Source organism: Sceloporus occidentalis, unplaced genomic scaffold (genome assembly GCF_023333645.1).
Source record: "Sceloporus occidentalis isolate IW3139 unplaced genomic scaffold, rSceOcc1.0.p SCAF_126, whole genome shotgun sequence".
Lineage (NCBI taxonomy): Eukaryota > Metazoa > Chordata > Lepidosauria > Squamata > Phrynosomatidae > Sceloporus > Sceloporus occidentalis.
Window position 1 is genome coordinate 2,669,115 of NW_028317106.1, and position 20,266 is coordinate 2,689,380.

The 20,266-nt window shown below is 41.2% G+C and overlaps 1 protein-coding gene across 1 annotated transcript in view; it reads right to left on the bottom strand.

The window, feature by feature from the left end:
• Positions 1-6,750: 6,750 nt before the first annotated feature.
• The window catches only part of LOC149281972 (ankyrin repeat and fibronectin type-III domain-containing protein 1-like), a 68,402-nt gene continuing 54,886 nt past the window's right edge, over positions 6,751-20,266 (bottom strand). Inside the window, exons 15-17 of the mRNA XM_089498855.1 lie at positions 15,499-15,665; positions 12,641-12,854; positions 6,751-7,544 (exon numbers count right to left, since the gene is read on the bottom strand). Of these exons, the coding sequence (XP_089354981.1) occupies positions 6,751-7,544; positions 12,641-12,854; positions 15,499-15,665 (1,175 nt within the window). The remainder of the gene's footprint in view (positions 7,545-12,640; positions 12,855-15,498; positions 15,666-20,266) is intronic.

A 20,266-nucleotide genomic window follows, 5' to 3' on the forward strand; every position in this document is an offset into this window, starting at 1 on the left:
AAAGAGGGAAAAATTAAGAGCATCATCCAGTTGAACACACAGCAAAAATGCATTGGACATGCAAGAACAGCGCCGAAAAACATGTAGACATGCACGGAAAGTATTTGTTCAGAAATTGCATTGTTTGTTCGGTTGAAACAGTCTTTATTACAAATACAAGTTCTGATACTCTTAAGTTTATTCAGGAGGAAAGTTCACTTTTGACAATAAATCTTCTTTTGAAACATTCTTCCTGCCTGAAAACCACTCTAAGTAACAAATATCTAAGTAGATTGTATGTAATGTTTTCTTTTCTTTATGGGGCGTATAATGCATTGGTGGAGGGGCTTGTATTTTTGTACAAACCTTAGGCATTTAGGTAAAGTAGCAGTTCTACGTGTTATCTGCTGGAGTGAGCTGGGGGGTCCAACGTTGGCTACTAAGAACAAGATTTAGAGTTGAACCTTGTTAGTTGAAAGAGAGCAAATTTGGTAAATATAATGCCTTTAGTGGCTAACTGAAGTATAATGGATTGCCAGCTTTTGAGACTAGAAGAGATCTAGATAGTCTGGAAGGCTTGCAATCTATTATGCTTTAGTTAGCCAATAAAGGGATCATGTTTCTCAAGAACAAGGGAAACGATCAAAACTATGGGTCCTCGCATTATGCCCACCTAGAGACCTAGAGCTTCCCAAAACTCTGTGGCCAGACCGTGCCCAAAGTGACTGCATAAGAGCTCCACAGAATGGTTCCAGCCAAACGGGGAACATGGAGGCCGATACAAGTGCAAAAACTATGAAAGGGAATATTGACAACCTAGGCTTTGTGGAGGAGCCTTATGGTGTTTGGGCATTACTCCTGTCACTAGCTCTTCCTCTCATACCCAGATCATGCCCTGTACACAGGGTTCTACCTTACCGATATTTTTTGGTGCCCACCTAACCACCGTGGGTACGAGCAACGGTGTGTAAATGGTTATAAGATCCCCAATGTGTGATGATCTGTGGATGCCCAAGACGTGTCCTGTTCCACTCATTTGGCTTTTTAGACCATCTTTGTCCGTTCTACAGGATGGAGCCTGCTACACATGTCACTAAGAAACCCAGCAATTCTGAGATTTTATTTCATAGACCCCTTCAATGTTGGAAGTTAGACTCCCAAGTCTTGGACAGATTGCAGTTTCAACCAAGGTGCTAAGTGCCACAAATGTGAGTATAAAACACGTGTCAAATATAATTCAAAACTTAACACTAGAAGCAGGTATAATAGTCTGGGATCACTCTTATCTTTGGCAGCCCAATAACTTTAAATTGGAAGCCTTTAGAATAAAGACTTTTGTTCCCAGTCTATCCTCTAAGCTTAACTGCCACAAACATTCTTAGAAAATATCCCAAAATGTCAGTGTCTGCAGCCCCCTCCTATAAAACACGAAATTCTGTACGAGGCCATTTCCACCCAAATTTTATAAAACTAGGCAATACATTAGATTCAAAAATATTGTTCTGTTCTGGTGCTGATCATAGCAATGTACACTGTGCAATATATACATAAAGGGTGACAAAATAATTATTTTACAGAATAGAATGTGTGTGTATATACTGTATATTGCATATATATTAACAACGTACTCCAAGGACAACTAACAAAAACATCTAATCTGCTATGTACAGGAAAGGCATAAAGCGAAACAGTTTCCAGGCTTTTTCGAGTAGTGATTCATAACATTCACAGGAATGATGGATTATAAATTGATGTATTCACTAAACGGGGCGTTTATTCATGACAGGTGAACATTTTCACTGGGCAACGAAGAGCCTACCCCTGGCAGCCTCTACTGCAGGAAGGCCGAAGCTGGCCCTCTATAATGTATAACTCCGTATATTAGAAACTATACATTATACAGGGTCAGCCCTTCCTATAGGAGGAGCTCATTGGGGGGGGGGGATTGGTCATTTTATAATGGATAGTGACATTGTAGGGGTTTTGAAATGTTTGAGATCTACAAATGTATGGTTTAGTGCAGGGGCGTCCAACGTGCGGCCCTCCAGCTGCTGCAGGACTACATCTCCCATAATGCTCTTTCAGCTAAGGGGCTGGCTGAGGAATATGGGAGATGTAGTCCTGCAGCAGCTGGAGGGCCGCACGTTGGACGCCCCTGGTTTAGTGAATACCCCTGTCAGAGATCTGCCACAAGTCAGGCTTTGACAGTCCCTCTCCCATCGGAAAACAGACAGTTTGGGCAGATATCCAGGTCTCTATCATCCAGTCTACTCAAAGATAGAGACCTGGAAATCTGCCCAAAGTGCTACAGGTCCCTGAGAACATAAAACAATCATTGGGAATGAAACATTTGATATGTACACAAGTATTGTCCGTATCGAACCTTAACCATAAAAAAACAAAATCAAACAACAAAAACACACTACTGTTGCCTTTAGAAATAAAGACATGAAGTTTGCTAAACTATTGACACGGGTGGAGCAACGTTCTTTACGTTACAAAGTAGAAAGTGGTCAGAATAAGTCACCATTATGAGACACAAAAATAGCATTTCGTATTATAAGACTGCTGGTGATTAGATTAAAATATATTTTACGATTATATACCACCTAACGCACATCCACGTGTTACTCACAGCAAAAGGCAGAATACTTGTGTGTCTTTCTATTCACTAATACTTCATTTAACAATATAAGAGCTGGATGGTATAGCTGGTTTAACTCCTCGCCCAGAGTATTACGAGCACCGTGTAAGAATGAGCAGCCTCACCGGAGGTTATTGTTGTGAAATAAGTTTACCGTGGAACAAGTTTCCCCTCCTGACTGGGGTCTTACACAAGATTATGAGCCGGTGTTTCAATATATTAGCGTCATTTATTGATTTTGGTTTGTTTGATATGACTTTGTTTTTTCTGCATCTACAGACTTTTAATCACTTTGATTTAAATTTGTAATGCCTTCATTCCCTCGCCTTTCCACAATCCCTCAAATGTTGGGCTAGGCAGGCAAAGTTACATAGATAAGTTCTCCTGCACATTTCCCTGGTGTGGTCCTTTTAAACATGTCAGCATTAACCCTTCATAAATTTATATTATATATAATTTATTTATATTATAATCCACTTGTGTAAACTCTTAATATTCCCCCTCCTACAAAAATGAAATGGGGTCGGCCAGGGGGTAACTAAGTGGTGGTAAAATTCACTGGTGCAGCAGGGGGCAGTCTACAGCCTCATGTGGTATTCAATGTATTTTATATGCCCAGCTACTTGGTGCAAAATGCCACATTGCACAACACCGACTTGATCAAAACACCTTTAGTATACCCGACCCTAAGCACTCAAATACAGTATTTTATATATAGCAGCACATTCTTTATAAATATTATATATACAATAATATACACTTTGAATTAATGCTTGTACGTACGTTTTAACAGTCACACGCCATAAATATGTTTGTTTAATATGTGTGTTTGAATAATTCTTAATGCGTGTATAGATCCAAATGTGTTAGAATTCATTAACAGCAGCTGACCGGCAGCTGTTACCGTGGATATTGCACTCACTTGCTACAAACGGTTTGAATGCTACATTTCACTGAACGATTAGAACGTATAGTCACAATATAGTTACAATAAAACCCCTGCATATACATCATGGGTTAAATACCCAGGCATTGGCAGCATCACAGATTCCTGCCCTGGCAAGAGGGAACATTTTGAAGTACGGCTTTCTTCAGGGCTTTTAAGAATGTTATCTTCTAAATTATACATCGTGTGTGAAGAATACGTGTAGAGGTTTTATTTGAAACAGAAAAGTGCTTAAAAATTTACTGAATCAAGTAAATAAAATGTTTGGTTTTCCATTAGTTGCATGGACTATAATTTGTGAAGGACACTTGAAGCGGAGTCACCATGAGTTGAGAGGTGGTCTTCTCAACCGGTGCACCAGAGCACTTTTTAAGCCCCCCGAATCACTTTTTATACACAACCCCAAAGGACCTTTCCCTTCATTTTATCAGAAACAAAATAGGTAAATTACTGTCCTCTCTCTTTGTATTAGTTTTACACCTTTCTTCTGCGATGTAACATATTGGTGCATTATGGCGCTATCATTCCAGTGTTACTTGTAAAGGTTCAGCAAGATATTTTCATTCATTAACACGGTTCATTCACATTACACACAAGGTCATCAATGGGTCTGGGGTTTTTGTTTCACAATTAATGGCTAAAAATAAGTGATTTCTATTTTCCCAACTCCCACAAAAAAAAGGTATGTGTGTATATATGGAGGCCGTAAGCTCCAGAAAGTCAGGTTGCGCTATTTCTTGACACTTTAGATTATCCTACAGAATTCTGCAGTGATTTATAAAAGCAAATGTTTTGTTTGCCTTTTAGTAATGCGCACGTAAGAAAAAAAAAATCTCATTCTGGCTTGTTCTGTAAATACAGCTATTCTGCCGCTTGTAGAAAGAATGGAGCGGCCCTTGAAGGATTGTGGTAATTCACTGTTGCGTGCTTATATATACTAAGAACAGACAGAAGTGTCGGAGATTGTAAATATTGTCTTTACAATAGAGGCACATGTGATAACAGAGCTGAAGTCAGGCTTGTGTTGCTTCAATGTCTCATTTTCTGAGGAAAGTCATTCAGATTGGCTTCCAGGGTTAACAAAACAAACAGAGGCTGACTCCACTGTGGCTGGAATGAGACACTTCAAAAGGAATCGCTAGGATGAGTAGATTGGATAAATAAAAACCTGTCAAAGGATTGTAGATGACAGGGCTACAAACGGGGCCTGATGTCCTGATTGATACCAGGAAAAGGTTCTCTGCCTACCGCTCCTGCCTCACGAGTAGCCGAGACCTGTCATGAAAATCCAGCCCTGGAATCTACAAAAATTTCTGATGGAAACTGTCTGAAAATAATTAGGGTCATTTGCTACTAAAACGCTGAGGCGTCAAGAGAAAATCACTGAAAGGGACCAGAGAGCTTTAGTACGGTTATCTGGAAGATAATAGGAATAGATTTAAACTTTTGAACCTTTCTCTAAAGTGAAGCAGTCTCGATCATAGAGGAAAAACTGAACTCGGATAGCTCAGTAAATTCAGGACGATGCCAGCCGTTGCCTCCCTGTTCCCTGTCACTTTTGGTGCATTAGAGATCCGTTAAAAAGATTGGGTTTTGGGCTACTTCAAATGTTAAGAACCTGTTTAGTTGCACAATAGGTTAAGATTGAGGGCACTTGTGTGTGTGTGTGTGGGGGAAATACAGCATTGAGTGATTTATGAGTTAAAGCGAAAGCCGAAAGATGACGTGGCACGATGGTCACCAGGGCTGTGTGTGGAGGAGAAAGCTGCTATCAAGCTATTTTATTTGGGCTGTGATATTGGAGAAGGCATGGTCTCTATTGAGTAGACTGATAGAGTAGTGAAAACAGCCCAATTTTCAAAAAAATTAGGCTTCATTTAACTATCTCAGTGTTACTTATTCTAAAGTGATGCATAATGCGTTACTAGATGCTAAAGTGTAGGTGACGAGTGACACCAGCTAGTGCCTTATTTCCAGAAACACCAAACTAGTAACGTCTTACAGTCACGATAAGTAAACAGAATAGCACATTTTTTTAAATTAATAAACAAAGTACGTGTTGCATAGAATTCCATTTCATTGTTAACTTGTTTCCATCCATAAAAAAATAGTTGATTAAGCTACTGGCCTTACAAAAGTGATTACGAATAGGAAATGCTAAATTTACTAAGCAATCGTGAAATTCTATTTTAAGAGCAATATTACAACCAAAACGTTTTTGGAGCTGTAAACCAGTACCAGGTAGCCATTCACCCGTCGGCTGTTTGGCTAGCTCCGATCACCCTCAGCCATCAAACAGCTTGTCTGATTCTACTGTAAACTGTTAGGTGCTTTAATTCAAGGTCCTAGAGCTCCAAAAATGGTAAATATTCAAACTCTGGAGAATTGATAATTGTAAATATTATTTATAAACAGGTTTACCCTTTGAATGCTGAAGGTCTATGGCAGGTTATTATGTTTTATTGTGTGAAATATGGTTTATGATTTTTGTTGCAGTAACTATTGGAATAAACTTATTGTAAACCGCTTTTAGAAATTGTAAAACTATACCATGTTTCTTTTGTGAAAATGCCGTAACTCTTTATGACGCAGTCGCTTGCTTCTTACTGCCGCCCTGTATGTTTCATAATTAAGTATACTAATTTTAAAATGGGAAATTTTAAAACTTTGGAAGTGGCTGCCGTATTGTGCTAATGGAATGGATTTAGACATGTGGGAACCCAAACCTTACCGGATAAGCTACGTGCTTATTCTAACACAGGAATCTCTTCAGCTTTGTGCTTTTGTGTCCTTCTTCCATGTTTAGGAAAACTTTCTACCTAATGCATTTTTGATCGACATTCATTAAATAATACTTGGGATTAGAAACTTATCAATTCTCAACAGAAGAGAATGATAAGGAAACATTATTTTTAGGTGTATCCAATGTAACGATGCAACACATGGTTGTTGTTCATGGTCACCGACAGCATGGAATTTTAGCCACCATAACACACACTTGGCTTTCTTGCTATGAAGGGCAATATTAACAAAATTGTGTTGATACATTTGATTATGTACAAACAGAATATGATAACACCAGCAGACAAAGCTCTATACAAACACATCAGCATCACGAGAAATTATAAATTAAGGGAGGACCTTGACAGATGGAGAATAGCATGTAAGATGGTTCTTCTCGTTATAATGTGCTGCTACATACTTCCGACAGCTGTAAGTTGGTCTTATCATCAGAGTCCATGTCTTGCCCAGTTATGAGCTGTATGCTGGGTTCCTTGACGGGTGATCGCGATCCATCTATGTTTAAAGTCCATGTTTTCCTTTCCTTCTCTGCCATGATTTGCTTGCAAGGCTCAACATAAATCCTGCGCACATTCATTTTCGATTCGTCGTACTTGGTTCTGCCCTCTTCGGGCAGGCTAGAAGCATGAGGTAAAAAAGTGCTTCTTGGGGTATCTACTGGAATGGTTATTTGTTCGCCAGAGGTGGAATCTTCATTACGATCCACTGCTCTAGACATGTGCTGAGTGTAGATTCCTTCAGACAAAGACTGTGACTCGCTGTGGACCCGTAGCCAGCGATGATGCCGAGTGAAGTAGTTGCAGTGTTGATGCTTCCCTGACCTTTTCTTACCTAGGAGGCTAAAGTGCTGCTTTGAGTTAGGGGACTTGTCCATGCTCTTTGAAGGGAAACCCATTACAGAAAGGTTGTCCATGTATCTGGTACAGTACTCCGTATTCGGGTCCAAGGTGGTGCACTCTTCCTTCAAGGTGAAGCAAGGTTTCATGTCGTTCACCTGGAGGACGTCGGGGGCGCTGCCGCTCAGGCCAGACAATGCCTGCTGGGATATGTCATTAGAAGACGAATAGACTAAGTCGAGCTCTCTGGGACTCAGAGCATCGCTGGAGTCATAGTCACTGTCAGTCGGAAGAAACACCTCTGAGCAGCCTTCTTCATCTGAGCATGGCTGGGAATCTGAAAGGAGAAACTTAGTTAGTATCCACAAGCCATCATTATTCTCAAAAAGACAGACAATCCCATCTTCTATTACAAGAGAACATATCGTGTTACATTTCAACTGCACGATATGATATTAGTAATATCATCTTTCTTCATCCCCAAAAGTCTCCACTCTTCCCTTTTTCCCTTTTAGCTCCTTTCTCACGCTTTTCCGACCCCATGCCATGACACTACCCAGTTCTCCTTCACATGCCATGAACCCCTGTTCCCCACTCTGTTTCCAAGGAATGAGAATATTTGCCTGAATCACTATTTGACTTTGAGAAGGTGATTATTTGTTGTAGTTTGCCGGAAAGATCAATGAAAATGTTTGCCTCCACAGCCATTATTACCCCTGGTCGATTGGGAAACTGTCTGAACTGCCTGTGTGTTTTCCGCTCACAGCCTACCTTCATTGTCATTTAGAAGATATCATAAGTCACAATATAGCCATAGGGCATGACCTATGCCGAGAAGCATGTGGCGTGTCCTGGATACAGAGAATTGTTTGCACACTTCGTTATCTCCTCTATCGTTAGTCCTAGTATTTTGTTAGCAATAGACCCAAGATTTCCTCTTCTGCTGGACTCTGGTATGTATCCTAAACCATTTCTCCTAAACATCAGTGATGGCCAATGTCTTATCCCACAGTGTCATTATATATATATATAATGCTCAGAGATTCATTGAGAAACGTCCGACGAGGAAGGTCTTGGCACAGGAAGAAGCCTTATTTGTTGTTTTGACTTTGTGTGTTTGTTCTTGGGGTCTTCCTGCGGTATCTCTAACAGCGAGGCCAGTATTCATTTCATCAGTAGCACTCAGCACCCTTGCCTCTGGGGAACTGTTCTTTTCAAACTTGCGTTTTAATTGCCCACAGCACAAATCTGTACCGTTTAGCGATCAGGCACGGTTCCTTTGTTTTGTCCCCTGATTTTGCCTTTTGAAAGACATCTTTACCCTTTCTATGCTGGAGGAGACTGTGAATTTCAGTGTGTTCTTTTAAAAGCGTGTGAGTGTCACGGATAATCTGTCACCCCAGTGTTACTTGAAACACACTTTGTGTATAATTCTCTTTCCTGTCCTGTGCCAATTATATCTGTTAGTGCTTTGGCTTTATTATGAGGGCCGTGCTTTAGGGGAAGATCCTACTGAAAGATGTTGAGAAACAGTACTTTCTAAATTTTTATATTGCTGCAATATTTAAATGTATGTTTTTAAAATAAGGATGGGGATTAATTCAGACATCCAAATATAATTATCATTTTCAGACCAGTAATAGACAGACTGAAAAAGGGCATTTCCACCTTTTTTTTTTGTTTTGTTTTAAAGTGTCCTCAATGAGCTTTTTTTTTTTAATGATTTGTTTTATTGCATCACGATTTATTAGCGCAGTACACCGTGGGAAGACAGTCATACTGTGTCTTATAGCCTCTTAACTCACCGGAAGGCCCTTTTTATTGATGGAAATGTACTGTTATCTATCTGTACTGGAAGAGCTGGTGTAAGTTTTAGCTTATTAGGAGAGTGACAATGTCACAGAAGTGAATTTACTGTAAATATACAAAAAGCCAGAGCATAGTACATATATACTGTGAATGTTAGGGCTGCATCAGGACAATGAAACACTGATGTAAGTTAAAAAAAAAATATGGAGTGTAATTGTTACTTAAGGCCAGTATGTTTTGCAGCAAGCAATTTCTCTCCTTCAATGTCATCCTGTTAACATAAACCCGTTTTCTAGCGCAAGGCAGAAGCTTGGTTTCAAGCAGCTAAAAGATCCTGCCAGAAAGGGCTATAATGAGTTGTTCCAATGGAGTCGGGCAGGTCAGATAACTTACTCACAGGGTAAGTCTGAACCTGGTCTGGAACCTAAGAAATGATGGAGCCCCTCTAACGTGTTCAGTAACGCTGAAAGATGGGCTCCTTAACCTGGCTACCTGTAAAGGTGCTGCTGGCCTGGAAAGTGAATGTGCGTGCATTTTATTCATTCCTCCTTTGTGTGACTGAGATAGCGGGTATGAACACACAAACTATGACAGCATTATCAGCGATACCCAATACTATACCTGTTATCATACAAATAGGTTTAAACACATTACTCCCAATACGTCGGGCCCCTTAGCTCCTTATCATGCATTTCCAGTTAAGCAATTACCGACTGTAATTAATTGTACTTTTTAAGAAAAACACAGATGGCTGCGCGTGTTAGAAATCCGAACAGAATGTAAAATGTAGCTTAATTAGAAGCGTTTTCAGCTTAGGTCACTGAAACACACGGGGCTCTCGATGCATGTTTAATTCAATAAGCTCCCGGATCGCTTTGCCAAACAGTGGTTATATTTAGTGGTTATATTTAGTTCTGTATTAAAAAGGGGTATTTGTCAGATTCCAGCCAATGCTTTCTCCCTTTCAGGACTTAAATGTATTAAAATACAAGAGTCAGGTGTAACTTGTGCTGGAACACCAGCTAAATATTATTGAGTGCTCAGTTTTGGGCTGACCAATCATAACTGGATCACATTTAATTTTTTTTTAAATATCTATGAAAAGCCTGAAATATCACCCTAAAAACAATATGACTAATTTAGGAAGCACTAGCCGATTGGGAGCCGTCTATACATGTCAGACACGTGTCAGATTCGCGTTTTGTGGCTAAATCAACTTAGTTCAAGATGCTTGAATGTAAGTATTCCAGTGTCATTCACTCATGCTTTATCTTGAGATGTGCGCTCGGGGCTGAAGCTCAGCGATTTTATTTCTTGTGCTCAATAGGCCACACAAGACCGTCGGCTTAACGGTTAAACGGCTCGCACTTCTGATTAGTTGCTGTGTGTTTTTGGCTGTAAAACACATTAATTCAGACCAAAAAAATGTAGAAAATACACCTTTGCATCTATTTATAACTGGAATGATGACTCACGCCGCCAACAGAAGCCTCTTAACCGCAAATACGCAGAGATTCCTAGCAAACTTTTACAGAAAAGAAAAAAAGAAATCCTTCGTAGACTTGCTTGGTTCTGCTAGAATTCCACAATGATGGGATTGAGTAAACTCTGGTGCAGTATGCAAGGACAGCATTACCCAACCTGAAGGAGCCCACTGTTTCACCTAGACGAAGCCCCCAAGGGACGGTAGTATTTTTAAGCCAGCATGCAGCTGAATAATGTCTCTGTGCACTAATTGCACAGGACACGAGTGAGTACAGGGCCCGCAGCACAGCCACCAAGCCAAGAACCTTCGTTCTTCTGGTTCTAGAGTTCAGGACGATAGAAGCCAAAATCTGTCCTATCTTGTCTAAGTACCGCCTTTTTATTATTATTGAGGAGAGATAAGTAGAGGTTAAAATCGGCACAAAAAAACATTGCAATGTGAAATACTGTAAGAGCAACCAATTAACCGGAGAGGCCTCTGGCACTCATACTGAATCATTGGATCGCTGAAATGGCTTGTGGCGCTGTGTCGGTGTTCTGCTACCAGGTGCGCCAAGGTGAGGTCACATTGACCTCACAGATCTGTCCCAAAAGCATAAAGGCAGATTACATTGGATTCCAGTGTATGTTGCAGCCAGCGAAAGGACCCGACAGTCCAAAACCTGATGTGTAAGAACAATGTAATTTTAGGGAATCTATCTCACCAGCTGAGTTAGCATGGCTGGGTCTCAATAACCTTCCTTCTGCATATTCCTAAATGTTATCAGCCTTTTTAGAATTAAATAGAGTTGGGGAGACCTTACGTGTCCCCGGTCCCTGATATGTAAAACACAGACATTATGCTAAAACTAAGCAGAGAATGTAGGCCAAACAACTGTTATCAAACCCCGTGTTTATAAAATGAAGTGGTGCTAATGAATTCCCGTATTCTTTGAATGTTGGTAGAAGTGTTATTGTACTATAAGTTCGCTCCAACCCCTAAACAATGCCTTTTTCCTACAAGCAATATATCTTAACCCAAATAGCAACCCCCCCAAGATAATAAGGACAATGTATTTAGAAATTTGGGTCATGATAGTGTTTTATTTGTATTTTATGTAAATAATATCCGCTACTCCAGTTTATTGCCCCCAGGAAAGAAAACTTGCAAACATTATTGGGGGGGTGTAAAGGAGGCTTATCCTCTTATAAAACCCTAAAAAAACCTCTTTCCTCGGCTGTCTAGTTTGAACCTAATTTATGAGAAGCCACAACAAAGAGCTTTCCAATCTGCGCAGACTGCGAGTATCCGAAGACGGCCGGCCGCCTGCCCGCAGATCCGCATCTGTCTGTAAAGGGATTTTAGGAGTGAGTGCCGTGTGCCCCTGGTTAATGGAGATCTGTCTGCCAAACAGAAACCCTTTCAGTAGCCGGAAAAACTACTATTAGTTTATTCTTTCGCCGAGAAGCTGAAATGAGTTAAGGTGCCGCGGTGCCTTGCAGACAGCTCGAGGTATAAGGATTACCTATCAGACATATTATTGGCGTATAAAATGTCAGTGCGATTCTCTACGGCCGCTAACAGGATACTAAAGCACTAGAGAGACCCTGTTCTGTGAATAGACCTCCCTTTATCATTCCCGTGTTACCGCACATCATTCCCGATATAAAAGGCTTTACAGTTCATGCAGCTCTGTAGGACAAACTAGAGTTCTCTACGGCTACGAGGCTGATTTAAAGCAGCTTTCTTTCTTTTTTCTCGACTACCTGATTTAAAGAAATAGTAATACGTTTGCCACCCGTTTCCCTAAATCTGACATATTTTGCATGTTGCAGCGGTTTGTGAAATCGTATTTTGAATTTGATCTGGCAGGTAGGCACCTTCACCCACCGCAGTATATCACGGCCAGAGAGAGCTGTTCTCCAGATCCCTGCCTGTGTTTACTGGTGAAAGGAGCGACTTAGTGGTAAATATGGTGATGCTTTGAAGTGGGAGAACCCATAAATTCTAATGTATACACCAGAGCAGCCCACAAACACTCTCCTATTACTCACCGACCTCCAGTACTAGGCGACGGGAGAAATAAAAGGCGGATGGACCACGCTTACTAAGCAGTATTCTGTACAGCCCAGGGGCACAGAGCAAAGGCAAAACCTTACCGCTCAGAGCTTTTCTACGGTGCAGTTCTGGTGATGGTGAGGGGGACGGCAGACAATCGAGATGGGACGATGTTGAATTGTTCTTCTTTTGGTTCTGGTCTTCAGAAAGGTCCATAAATCTGGTTATCGGCAAGCCAGCCACTGGCTGTTTATAGCGGGCGTACTGCAGGGCGTCCATGATCCACCTCATTTCACGCCATATTTCATCTGTTTGCTGTCAACACCAAGAGCAAGATTATTTAAATATTTGAATGTGACATTTACGTCCTCTTATCCTCCTGTGCCACCATGCCTTATGCTTGTCCATGTTATTGTTACATTTTAATGGAATCTGCTGGCATCTTACAAGAAATAATAATAACTGATAGATTTTTCAGACGGATGCATCAAGAATGACCAGTTCACACGCTTAATATCCCTGCTATGATTACTGCAACGTAATTCTACATACACATGCGTGGGGCAGGTTATAGAATGCATGCTGGTGGTGGGGGGTATTTAGAAGTGGTCTCTCCAAACAGCCAATTGCTACTTGTAATAAGACTAGGGCTGCAACAACTAATCGATAAAATCGATAATAATCGATAATGAAAATCGTTGCCAACGAATTTCATTATCGATTAGTTGAATCGATTTTTATCGATTATTAAATGAGCAAACGCTCTGAAAAATACCCCTCATTATATAATCCGTTTATTCTGACTCACAGCAGCAGCTCCTACTTACCAGCCCCTCCCTGTAATCACTGTGACAACTGGCCCCGCCCCCTTCCTTCTCCCAGAAGGCCAGAACCACATGGCTGTGACACTCATCTAACTGTAAGTATAAAATTAATATTTGGGCTACTGAAAGTTAGGGGAGGTGGGAGTTAATTTAGGGGCAGTTATGGTTAATGGGGTGTTTAGGGTTAATTTAGGGGCAGTTATGGTTAATGGGGTGTTTAGGGTTAATTTAGGAGCAGCTGTGGTTAATGGGGTGTTTGGGGTTAATTTGAGGCAGTTTTGGTTAATGGTATGTTTAGGGTTAATTTAGGGGCTGCTGTGGTTCATGGGGTCTTTAGGGTTAATTTAGGGGATGCTGTGGTTCATGGGGTCTTTAGGGTTAATTTAGGGGCAGTTATGGTTAATGGGGTGTTTAGGGTTAATTTAATGATGAGGACTGAGGGTTAATTTTATTAATTTATTAAAGTTAACTTAAGGTGCAGTTAGAGATAAAGGGGGGCAAACTGAGGGGAATCTAAATCCTGGGGGCAGTGAAGATTAACCCAGTACTTATTTATAAAAGTATGGTCTGTGACTCTATGAGGGGACTATGAGATATCTGGGGGGTATAAGGCATATCTGGGGAGGATGGAGTGACATATCTGGGGGTATAAGGCATATAGGGTATATAAGGCATATGTGGGGAGGGCAGTGTGGCATGTCTGGGGAGGACAGAGTGGTGTATCAGGGTGTATAAGGCAGATCTGGGATATGTGGGAGGCAGAGTGGAGTGGCATATGTGGGAGGCAGAGTGGAGTGGTATATGTGGGGGGCAGCGTGGAGTGGCATATGTGGGGGGCAGCGTGGCATGTCTGGGAGGCAGCGTGGCAAGCCTGGGCTCAAACATGCATAAATTGGGGGGGGCTGGTTGCAAAATAGAGGCAAGAAATGCATTTTATCAAAGTTTTTTTTATTATGCTGTTTGTATTTAATATAATTTGTTTATTACATTATTTTAAATAAATGAAAAATTTACATTCATTTTTTTATCCGATTAATCGATTAATCGAAAAAATAATCGGCCAACTAATCGATTATGCAAATAATCGTTAGTTGCAGCCCTAAATAAGACCACTTAGGCCTTTTAAACCTGTGCCTACGGTTTCAATCAGCATTCCAGGGGCTAATGCCTTATTTTATCCGTAATTAGGTGCTTGTGCTTCCATGGCCGTCCAAACTGAAGTCAAAGAAATAGCACTGCTTAGGAAACATGGGCCAAAAAGCAGTTATGGTTCAGAACACCGTGCTCTTGCTAATCTGCCATTTCTAAACACACACTTTGTATATATTTTATGGACTAAAAAGAAGAAAATAGATACATTAAAAAAACACTATTCGTGTCAGAAAAAAGTAAAATGTGTATATGTATCAAAATGCATGCAAATGTTACTATAAATCTACGTTTTGAAGGCTTGCTTTATTTTAATAACTATACGATATTTACCTAGCCTTTCCCTGCTCTCTATAATGTGCGGTTTGTGGAGGGACTCTAGCATGGTTTAAACGTACAATCACACACGTGTTCCTGTGGTTTGTGGTCAGGGCTGAACATCACGATGATTTATTTCTTATAAGGTAAGCTACAGCTGGGCTTTATTATTGTGGAAGCTGAGCTGCACAGATACGCCGTACCTTTAACCAGACAGCACACGCCGGCCTCTTAACGCAGTTGGCAGCATGCTGTCCAATCAGGTTGCAGCGAACTAAGAGGCTTTGTCTGTGTTCAGACAAATCAATACAGAGTTTATAAGACAGATAGCGATTTATAAAAACTACAGCAAAGCTAAGGCTCTGGCAGTGTAAGGAATCTTATTATGGTAAAAGTGTTACAATGTAAGGGGGTTTGGTAATTGACACATTTGCATCTTTCAGTCTTTTTGCCCCAGAATTCATTAAGTGACCTGCTGCTAGAGATGGGGAAATATTCACTCATATGTAGTAAATGGTGTGTCGTGAGCTCAGCCGGTGCTGTAGAAGAAAGATGGGCAGACTAGTCGGGACCGAATGCTTCTTATCTCCCATAAAGGCTGGGGTCAGGGCGCTGAGGCCTAGCTGCTGCTTGCGTTCTCAACGTGAGCTCTGCTGTGACCCTCTTACCTGGATATAGTCCAGAACCTGCTGGTGTCTCTGTTTAGCGGCTCCAACTTCATCGTCCGAGATGGCTTCTCGCAAAGCCTGCTGGGAAATTAAGGAGTCCAGCTCTAGTATGGCAGAGAGGCGGCAGTAAAGGCTGATTGATTTCTCTTTGTAGCTGCAAAAGTGAACTGAAATTAGAGAAAAAAGGGGAAAAAATTATTGATTAAAATTGCTTTAATTGGTCCATTCTAGTGTCTGTCTACACTCCCGACCTTAGCCTGGAACTAGCTTAGCGCACCAACATTTTTCTTTCCCCTGTCTACCCTCTGTACCTTATCTTATTTTTGGGGGGAAATAGCGAGATTGTTGTAAAATCACAATCCCAAATCAGCAGGTTTTTATGCAGCCGACAGAAAAGGTTCCTAATAGCGCCTCCTGCGAATCATATTACTTTATTTTAGTCCTCTCTGCCTTTGGCTGTTAAACCGAAGAGCTTGAAGGTCCCCCGACACAGCAGGTTATCGGGATAAAGCTAAGCATGCTGTGCATGGATACGCGGTTATTATCTGACTTGATACACGGTTCCAGGGTTGTCGGACCCCCGTTCTATGCAATAAAAATGCTCTGGAACAGACGTAAAGCCGAGTTATAAACACAATGGGGTTTCAGATGAGACATGCCCAGCAGAAGATGGATGAGCGCACGTTAAACGTCCGCAAATATTGCTTTTATTCAGCTGAGACTTCACATAGCAAAGTTTTTTTTATTTTTTGTGTAAAAACTGGGTATTTTTCTTTGATATGAGCCAAATCACAACAAACCCTTTTAAAAAGAATGTGGGGGTTGGGGAGCTGAAACCTTGTTCATCACTTACACACATTTCAGTGACACTGATTAATGAATCTTCCATTTATCCAACAATCAACACTTACTCTATATAAAAGCTGCGTGTGAATAACGCCACAGCCTAAGGAATGGCCTGGTTTAGTAAAGAAATCTATTTTGAAGTAACTCTTGGATCTTCTATAACTCAAGTAACCTCAATGAGAGAATAAATAAACTGCAATCGATTCCAAAAGAAACTGTCTAGTCTGTTCACGTTACAAAGTCGCTTGGTGGGAAATTCTGCGGGTGCTTTAGTCACGTATTTGGGGGGGATTTCTAAAGGTGCTCTGCTGAACATATCGCTTTTATACCGAAATAAAGCACTTTTGACGCCATCTTCATTAACTTTGAATGTTCGAAGCCAACGTGGCACTGTTTGGTCGAATGTGTTTGTTGCCATTGCAGCAGAAAAACCTTAACATTTATGCGTTTGAAGTGTTGGAATAACAATTTAGGTTTCTTTGCTTAACATGCCGGAGCACTCAGTTTCTTTTCAGTAAAGTGGGTATTGAACTGGCGGGTGCTGGGGTTTATCGGGGCAGTCGGACTTGAAGTGGTCCCAGGTGGAATTTCGCGAACGCACAACCTGATAAAGCCCCGCTCCCATGGAGTAAGACTGTCTACTTGGTTCACTCAGTGTCAGTGGCTCTCAGGACTTTCCAGGGTTTTCTGAGTTATGATTACACTCCCTTGGCCTTAAATTAATTCCCTCCTTCTATCTCATGCCAGGTCGTTGCATGTGAGCCAGACTTATTTTTGTTCCCCTAATTCTCTCGGTTGCTTTTGCTAAACCATCAGGATAATGCACGGTCTAGAGCCAGCTATGACTCCATCGTTCCTGCTCCAATACGCCCACATCTTGCCCGTCACAGTATCTCCCTGGAGAAGGCATTTGTTCCTTGGCGCGGAGCGTTTCTTCTGTTTTGGGGAAACATGTACTTATTGGGTCAACAATCCGACTTTACTCCTATCTCCAGAATGATGCAGAATGTAGCTACAAGGCCATCTGATTCCTAATTCCTTAGGAACAGAATATCTTGTGTCTGATTTAATTTGCGCATGTAAGTGGAATTAATATTTCCAAACAGCACGTGTTCGGCTTTGCTGCCCACACATACCTCTAGCAGGTCAAATGTGGACAGGAACAAAATAAGCTTATCGCTCCATGAATCCGTATAACTCACTTGCTTCCAATAATAGGCGAACATCTCATAGATCTCCCCTGATTATAGAGTGAATGTGAGAGAGCGTTCGCTCAATTGCTTAGAAATCATCAGTACAAGAAATCTACGTTTAGGAAATCCTGCCATGCCAGTTGGTCAAATCAAATTGTATTAGTGCTATATCTCTGAGCTTGAAGGGCAGGTACCCTCGGGGTACCACAGGGGTTGACATTGATCTACTAGAACCCTGGTGTTCTCTGTAAATGCGCACCACAGAGTTCTTATGGTTTTCTTTATTCTACTCTGACACATTTTATTATTATTTCTAGAAATGAAAGGGACAGTCTTATATCACTGACACCCCTCCTATAGAAGAATGCATATGTGAGATCAGCCAGCAGGGGGAGCAGTGGGAGAGCCCAGCAGGGTTTATTATTATTATTTTATTAATGTTATTAAACAATAATAATAGGCAGCAAAGTACGCATTTTAAATGGGGCAGTTAACACACCTAACATATAATATACACATACACATACACAGGCGTATCAGGAGTTGAGATCCCGGCCCGTCTAGCCTTATGGTAGATTTATACATTCTTTCAGAATGCAAAATAAAAATAAAGCACCAGCCATGCTCCAAAATCTTGAAGTAGCCAATCAGTGGCAGGAAAGTGCTCCCATTAAAATCAATAGGAAGGCTTTACACATGCACACTGGGGTCTAAGAGCTGACTAGAGGTTAGCACATCATGTGCAGTGAGATGCATTCTAGTGAATGCGTCTCCTTCGGGTCATTTTTTGGGGGGGCGAGGGAAGGACCAAATGCATTTTGAATGTGGGGGGGGATTTCTGCAAATCCCCCCTTGCATTTGCATGCACAGCACAAACATTTAAGTGCACATGATGGCCGGAGTGCCCCTCAAACATTTTATAAGCTCAGTTCCCCGACACTCAATTAGCACGCCCTTCACGTTGTCTTTTAATGGCGTTATCCGATTTGTACCAGGTCATGTATTGGCCGGCCCGGTGGCAAGCGACCCATGTGATGAAAAGCCTGCTGAACTTCTTAGCTTTGTTCCGATACGTGTAACACTGTAAATATTGCTGCCTCAATGTTAATGCATTTTTCTGCCCGTTCACTTGATTTATGGGGCGTAATATGATTGATTAATTAGATGTGTATTTTTCCATGTTTGGAATGTTAGAAATTGATGAATGTTTTTATAGGCTGTTTTACTCTCGATGAAGAGATCAGACTTTTAATGAAAAAAGTTTAAGACTGCACCCTTTTTCATGCAATAATAATGATGTTTATTTTGGCACAGAGGCTTGGTACCATGTTAGACTGCTGAAAGAACAATTCATTTAGGAGACAAGGCTTTCACAAGGCCCACGGAGGAGAACTTAACTCATTGTGCCATCCTTTAAAGCCTCGAATAAAAATCTATACTCCATTTAAGAAAATATTTAGGGGTCTGAGCTGTGGGCTTGTGATTAGTCGGTAATTCTGTAACAGTTGCCGGCTGAGCATGTTGGTGATGACCTTACAGCCAGCACTAAGTGACATTAAAGGAAGGCTAGGAAGCCTTTTTAGCAGTTTGCGGAAAGTCAACTGACTTTTGGACCAAATATGAGCATCTACAGTTATCAAGCAAGGTATAAGTAGCCTTTAACCCACTGACTTCCAAACAAATGTAAATTATGGGGATCAGTCTTTTAATAATGCGACAGCATAGCAGCCGTGTTTAGCTGCCGAGAGCCTAATTTTTAGAGCGCGTAGATGCTCGAAAGAACAAAAGGTCCCAGTATGGAGCCAACGGGGGCAAATTCAGCACAACTTCCAGCAATTACATCTGAAAGGATGGCAAATCAATAAAAATAATCCCTCGTGTCTTCTGCCAGCAGACCTCACATTGGAAAGGCCAAAGATAATGAGCGGCTGCGTGCGAAGCTGTAAGAGGGAAACGTTCTGGCTGCGGAAGGGTCGTGTGAACGTTTTTTATAATAGATATCATTGGAAATGTTATCCTCGGCCTCTCTGCTTCACATTGTATAATCCTGTCTGGCATCAAACGTACAGTAGATTGGATTAAATTTATGCCCTGAAGGCGGAAAGAGTACAAATTGTCTACAAATGGTCTGCACCTTAGGAGTTTATCAAATGGAGTTGCCATGGAAACTAGCCATTTTGGCAACAGGGCAGTTTGTCTGCAACAAAAGGTCAAATGTGGCAGGGGAAAAAAACTTGACAGCCCTTGAATAGTTTGCTCAAAATTAACTATTCAGAATATTGTTAAACTCTGTGTCGATTATCATCCATTTACTTCATGCTTTATGCGCTTGGATCTCCAGCGAGAGATACAAGTTCCCTGAATTAACCCTTAACAAGGTACTGCTATGTTCTGGATTTGAGACCTCTCTGTGAACTCTCATTGAGTGCCATTCTGGCCTTATCAGCAAGAGAACCAATTTTTAGTCGTTTGTCCTGCGAGTGGCAGGGGAGATCGTCCATGTTTACAAAGTGATTATTTAAACATGTCACTGCCATTAGTACACTTTGGCCCGGAGCTGGATAACCCCATATACCTGTCCCTGCCACTAATGCACTTGGATCTTACAAGAGATTGACCTCTTGAACATGTCGCTGTTATCCATGCATTTTGGACCTAGGCAGGCCTGACCCCCTTAACCCCTTCACGGTCAGGGTGGTTTTACCCTAGTATTATGGTATTTTTTCTCC